The 7,134-nt window shown below is 35.9% G+C and overlaps 1 protein-coding gene across 1 annotated transcript; it reads left to right on the top strand.

Moving 5' to 3' along the window:
• Positions 1 to 425: 425 nt before the first annotated feature.
• On the top strand, positions 426 to 6,276 carry LOC116292625 (uncharacterized). Its single transcript, XM_031699971.1, has 12 exons — positions 426 to 454; positions 1,194 to 1,276; positions 1,701 to 1,771; positions 1,907 to 1,959; positions 2,314 to 2,363; positions 2,466 to 2,500; positions 3,145 to 3,247; positions 3,810 to 3,863; positions 4,148 to 4,235; positions 4,598 to 4,671; positions 5,141 to 5,259; positions 5,993 to 6,276. Exons 1-12 carry the CDS (start codon positions 430 to 432, stop codon positions 6,078 to 6,080), a joined length of 843 nt encoding a protein of 280 aa, XP_031555831.1. The 5' UTR covers positions 426 to 429; the 3' UTR covers positions 6,081 to 6,276.
• Positions 6,277 to 7,134: the final 858 nt, after the last annotated feature.

Below are 7,134 nucleotides of genomic sequence, written 5' to 3' on the forward strand. Positions count from 1 at the left end.
GCAGTTTATCTATTCAATATAGACCCGAAATAATCTTTATCCGAAACTAATAGCACTGAAACACTTTTTCTGGGGACCATAAAGACGTAGGAGCTGAAGTGGGTCATCTCAAGTCTCCGCCCTTCCCCTCCCCCTCCCGCTTCCTAAATCAGATAAATGGATACTCTTAAATCAGGTGAATGAAATTATTGATTTTTTCTTGACCTTTACAGCTTTGCAGAGCTTTTCTTATCATAGGAAAAGCTTCACTGATCGATCTGTGAGTAAGTCGTACCCTGACTTTAATTAGCCCTGAGGTTGTTTTAGGCAAAAAACATTGTAAAGGTCAACACCAAATTAATAATTCAAAATAAATGAAAATATATTAATATACGCTATTTCATGGGTTTCCTGTGTCGTCGCCCAGTCCTCTCTCGTCTGTGTGTTTTCATGGCGGCCATGATGCCTGTGCCAGGTGAGTCCTTTACGAATTTAACCCAAAAATTCTACCGAATTACTTTCCTTTCTAGACTAAATTTTTACCAATATTGCATAAAACGTTCATATCCTTACTGTTCATACCAAAACATTATCTACTTCTTTAACAAAACTGCGTAAGATTACTACTCAATTGTTCCGTCATGAAATTTTGCTTGAGCCAAACATTTGTCATTTGCTCGAAAAAATATTAAACCAATTTACGATTTATAAATTTGAAGGCAATAGGTGATACTTTTTTGATGCGTAGTGATTAAGTAAGTGCTATTAATTTCAGCTTTAAATCTCCAGAAATATTTAACTTAATTAATCTTAGATCAATTGTCGTGTTTAGTCTTTCAAAATATTCGTCTGAGCTTTCCCTGTAAGCAGAGCCAATTTTTATTTTGAGTCAATTTGATACGACGATAGTATATTAGGAAAAACATGTTATATTTGGAGTTGAGTGGATTACTGGAATATGAAGAGTGTTCTAATGATCACTATCTAATGATGTAGATATAATAGTCCATTTTACAGTTCTGTTCAGTGGCCACGAATAATAGTTCCAAGTCGAGGGTTGGAGTTTCCGCGCTTAGCAAAACTATACTTTTTATTGTGTGCGGCAACTCCAACCTCGGCTTGGAACTATTATTATTTCGTGGTCATTGAACCGAACTGTAAAATGACAAATTAACAGGTTACTGATAAGATTAACTAAACCTTTCTTTCTACAGAGAGTAACAATCATCTTGATGAAGGCCAAGATAATAGAAAGAAATATAAAACACTCAAGAGAAAATTAAAGTTTTTGCTTTATGTAAGTATGTGATTTATATAAAGTGTATCAAAAAAGCAACAATAAGGACTGCAGTAGCAGCAGCGACAATGATAATGACAGAACAAAAATGGGGGCAACGAAATAAGGATTAGTACGAGTGCTAGGAGTTATGGGATTAGTGTTAAAAAAATGCATAGTATCATAGTATCAAAAATCATCTTAAAAATAACAGCAGCAGCAATGACAACAGCAGCAGCAACGACAACTGCAGTATTGATGACAACATCAGCGGAATCAAAAAACAGCACTAAAATATTATTAGGTATACTATTATACCGTACTTAACTGCCTTTTGCAATCATTCAACATCCACCTCTGAAAACAAACATAAATAAGTTTGTATATGTGGGTCTAGGTAGAATTATTGGTGTGTTAATATTTAATATCATAATTTTATCTTTAGGAGCAAGAATACTTTCAAGAAAATTTACAAAGAGTTCAGAAAAAACTGTTAAGAGTTTCAAGAGACAAAAGGTGAGAAATAAGCCAATGTTAATCAAACAGTTATTGAATTCATTTTTCACATGATATTGGAAATTATCAAGACCTCAGGTATTTTATCCATCTCAGCTGTAATGGCATCTAATATTTGTTTATAATCTTTTCCAGTTTTCTTCTTGATCGACTTCTTCAATATGAGCAAGTGGACCCATCTTCTTCAGGCATGTGACAGTTGTCATCTATTTACAGTCATTCTAAATCACACAACCCTCTAGGGATTGTTTCTGTCACAACGAAGAAGGTTTTGGTGTTTTGGACGTCAATCACTAGGCATTTCCATAACTTTGTCGGAAAACAAAAAGCTATAAGGGCACGTGCCTATATGTAGAATGTCATGGAAACAGCTTGATTGACGTCCACCAAAAGCTTCTTCGTCGCAACAGAAACAATTGCTAGAGCGGCACTTGTAATTGAGAATGGCTGTAATGCACTTTGAGGCTGAGAAAGCTCTGAGAAAGTTCGTTGTTTCTTTGACCCACTGAATGTAGCTCAACTTCCTTATCATTTTATTTTAGATGAGGATGGTACAGCCTCTTCATCAGAAGCAAGTGATGAAGGATCTAAGGTATGAGACATAACAGTTCAAAGTCTTTTCCATTTAAACTGTGGTCTCCATTCAGTCACTATTTTCCACTCATGACAATCATTTCATGGCTTTTTTCTTCAGATTATGATAACCAATTCACCCAGCCAAAGTAACAAGTAGGTATTCATCACTGGACCAGCTTTTTTCATGCTTAATATCTTAGAGTCCAGCCTAGAAACTAAAAACTTTTGATCACTATATCTACGAACTTGATTAATGAAGGGAAACAGGGGTGGTGTTGTGGTAAGAACGCTCACCTTTTACCAAGGTAACCTGGGGTTGAGTTTCATCAACTCTGTGTCATATGAGAGTTGAGATATTTGTTGCTTCTCTACTGTGCTTTGCTGGATTTTTCTCTGGGTTTTCCTTTTTTTCCTCCCTCCACGAAAATCATTTTCCAAATTTTAATTATTCGATCTAACCATTGCCTTAAAAAGGCAATAATTATGGCATTGCATAATTATGAATCCAGGTATTGACTTAGTTTTGAATTTTGGGAAGCACGAGAAATTGTTTGCCTCTCGGCAAGGTGACCAGGGTTCGAGCCTCGCTGAGATAGGTGTTGTATATTGTGAGCTGATTAATGTTCGTTGATTCTCTCCTGTGCTTCAAGGTTTTTTCTCTGGGTACTCCAGTTTTCCTCCCTCCTCAAAAATCAACTACTAAATTCTAATATCATCCTAGGAGATATTCACGATAGGGCTAACCTCAATATCTCTTTTCACCCTCACTGATAAATGAGTGTTTTATTTATTTGCAGAATCAAGAAAAGTCAGTTACCCAATCATGGCATGACAGCAGATAACCTAAACCAATATTTATTTGCTGGCACCAATGTTAAAAAGGAAGGAGCTAATAAAGTGGTAAGAGAAAAAGGGCTTGATTATATTCATCATAAATATTAAGATACTTCCCACGGAAAGGATTTGTGTTCATCAATGTGACCCTGGAAATTCCATTATCCCTTTCCATGGGGGAGGTATGGGTATTTTCTGTACCTACACAATATACTGTACCCTCCTCATACCATCTCCACCCCTTCCAGCTGAGCAGTGAACGCAGCGCTGGTCCTTTTTTTGAGCTTGAAAAAACAAAGCAAACATGGCAGTAAGGACAGTGAATTTGTTTTTATCCTTGCTTTCTATATTTCTGCTTCTTGTAGGCACATATATTATATTTTAGTCAACAAAAAAAAAGAAACAGAAAGATATGCAAAAGTTGGGTTACAGTAGCCTGGTAATGAGGGTCGGCGGCAAAACAGCTAAACACGCTGTGATTGGCTGAAACAAAATTCACCACTCAGCTGGTTGGAGATACCATTAATCCCTCTCCATGGGTACTTTTTTTCTTCTGTATCTACTGGCTTAGACCTGGAAGTTTTCTGCAATAATGAACTCAAATGGTTTCTTCCATCTTTCGTTGCAGTCAACAGGAGGTCATGTATCTTCAAAGCTAGTTCCTTGTAAATTTATGAGTAATGTGAGTATTTGGTGGCTGTTATATTTATAATACCTGCAGTCTTAAAAGGCAGTACATTCTCCTTTCAACCCATCACACACTCTCAGAAATTAAATCTCTCTTGTTGGCTTTTAACTAAAATCCTCCACGGCAAGCAAAAATTTGGAAGCTTTTTGTTCCTTTCACAATTTTCTTCTTGGCAACTCTTAACCCCTATCCCCCCACCTTTTGCATCACTACCACGCCCTAATAAATACCCCCTCCCTTAAAGATGGCTATTAAAACATGTCATATTATATTGACAGGGTAAACAGTGCCAGGAATTGGTCAGTAAGAGATCCAAATCTGGTTATTGTGGTGCTCATAGGACAGTGGTCAGGTTAACTAAACGAGGTAAGATCTGATACACCATTATTGATGGTCGTTAAAAATCTGAATTATGATGTTTACCTTATGTTTAACTCAGGACATTTTGATTTCAGGATTTTAAAAAAAATCCTGAAATCAAAGTGACACAAAAATGAGTATAATGACGTGAAAATTAAGTGACCCCCATATAATAATGCATATTTGAATAAAAATTGAAAATATTTTATTTATTAATTTGATATGAAAACGTTTACACAAACTATTTCTTCTTCAATGGCGTTTTTTTTCACAATTGCAAGATTTAAGTGTCGCAAAATATGCGACCTCCAAAATCGTCCCGAAAATTTCATGTAATAAGGTTTTTATATACATTGTATTGGTTTTAGGAATGACAGGAACGGTGAAGAGGAGTAGAACAGCTTCTGGTGATTCCAGCAAAGGTGATACTTCCGTTGACAAGGTAAAGTAGCTGTAGTATAACATTACATGTATATTAAGTAGAAAAGTCCTGCTTATTAACCTCTTCCTGTAGTCATTAGGATCAAGATGTTAGGAAAGGCAACATAAGGAAAATAATATTTGCCCAACTACCCTTTCCCCCTTCTCTCTTTCTCCCCTTCCCCTCAGACCCTACCTATACACATTGGGTGCTATTTTATAAGAAGCTACTCATTTATTGTTAATTCGGATCATTAGGAAATCGCACGACCCCAAGCACAAATCAGCATCGATAGGTACGAGTGATGTTTTGAAAGTTTTCAAAATTGGACGAGCAAGCCTTTAGGCGAGTCCAATTTGTACTAACTTTCAAAACATCACAAGTATCTATCAAATCCAATCAGAATCAAGTAATTTTGTTGGGTGTATTATGAGAAACAAAAATATATTGGCTTATTATTGGATTATTGTTCTTATATTTTCTTAACTAGGCTGAACACCTTGAAAGTCTTCATCGCTTGTCAGAATCTAGTACAGCAAGCCAAGTACCACAAGCTACAGAACAATTACCACATGATGTATTCAATATGGAAGATGATGAACCAGAAAGGTACAGAAGGAAAAAAGAACTCTCTTATCCTTAATTTTCTTGGCACATGACGTTATGGCTGCCATGTTAGTTGACTAGCACAAAAGATTTGGTATTGTTTAATATATCTGTTGCTAAATTTGGCACATTCCCATTACAGGGAACCCCCAAATGTCTTAGACTAGGCTACATCTTTTTGACTTGCATCAGAAGTGTAACAATACAATTTGGATATCTCAAAGCCCCATTACTTTGAACTTCTTCTCTGGTCTCTAGGAGGTTTGACATGAACCTTTGACGTAGCGTTACTCTAATCTATATCAATAAGCATTATTGTTATTCTCCTGACCATGTCTTCTGTCCTTTTTATTCCCATGGGATGGAATACATACCAAGAATAGGAGGCTCAGGACAGTAATGAGCGAGTGTCCGTGTCACAGATAATAGTATATATTTTTATTTATATTTATTCAATCTAATGTGCGTCCTCAAGGGAAGTACCTAGCATTCACTTTTCGCATTCATTTTTCTAATATCCTACTTTTCTAATTTATACATGTACTTTATAGCTTAGATTACCCAATAGAGTCGTAAAAACAATAAATTGGGCAAGCAAAATAGTAGTGATATGTACCATTAACTATTTTTATCCAACTTCATTTCTAATGCAAAAATTTTCTCTCACACGCGCAATGCCAGTAAATACCATTTCTTACCACATTTCTTAGTCTGTTTTTTTTTCGTTTTCGAACAGTGAAAATGAAGACTCCACAGGCTCAGCCAGTTTTCAAGGCAATATTTATGAAGGAGACGATGATTTAGTTATTGATATACCAGAATAAATGAAATCCAACTGTTGAAGTGTCTCAACTTGTACATACACCAATTTTAATCTAAACAAGAATCTTTTCCTGTGTCACTAAAGAAAGAACTGAAAGCATTGTAAAGTTAAGAATTCAATGTAAAGATGCTGAAAATGCTGACTTTAAAAGCACAATTCAGAATAAAGATATTATGAATATGTTACAACAGTGCAAACACTTGTCTTGCGTGTTCTTGTTAATAAAAAAAATTGAAGATTTTTTATGATTATAAAATAGTCACTAGATGGACATGCTAGACTGTAGACCAGGTGCTTGCTCTTTTGACTGCTCCCCATGTGTTGGGCTGCCTGTGCTCACAGGAAGGAAGATAGCACAGGAAGCCCAACAAAAGCAGGGCAATGAAAGGAAGGGTCGCGTCTGGATAAGCCGCACTGTGCTGTCATGGCAATGGTCTGCTCCTAAGGGTGGGAAGTATAAGTGTTCTGTTAATCTCCCACAGCCACCATAAGCGTTGTCATGCAACATCGCTTGATGACACAAATAGCAGCTGCATAGGGGACTAGTGTTCTGTGATTGGATAAAATGTTTTTACTAGGGATCAGAGCATTCATAATTTATGGTTTGGGTGGCTGTGGGGATTTGGAGGAACAATCACTGGGGTCAATAAAAATTTTAAAATTTTATGACCATATATTTTATGATATTTAGTGCTTACTAAAAGTCATTAGTATTTAATTTAAGAGGATGGCTAACTAAAAATTAATATGTTATGTTTGAGTATGGAGCTTAGATTTTATTAGAATTCTTTTCACTTGAGAAATTGTCAAAAATTAAAAACTGCCAGGAATTGAATTCGGCAGTCTGTAAATGAGAAAAAAATTTTTTTGTAAGCCAAGAAAAGCCAAGCATCTGAAATTGAAATCTGTTAAGCAGGGAGAATTACTTGATTAGCATTTGTTTTGTTTAAGAAATTCATGAAAAATTACTCTAAAGAGGGGCATTAGTTTTTTGTGAAAATTTTGATTTCTATGGTCGTGAATAATTCCCCCCCCCCCCCCCCCCCATTGGTTCA

Source organism: Actinia tenebrosa, unplaced genomic scaffold, assembly GCF_029948245.1.
Source record: "Actinia tenebrosa isolate PJP-AT-01 unplaced genomic scaffold, QUT_ActTen_1.0 PGA_scaffold1__47_contigs__length_23844297, whole genome shotgun sequence".
Lineage (NCBI taxonomy): Eukaryota > Metazoa > Cnidaria > Anthozoa > Actiniaria > Actiniidae > Actinia > Actinia tenebrosa.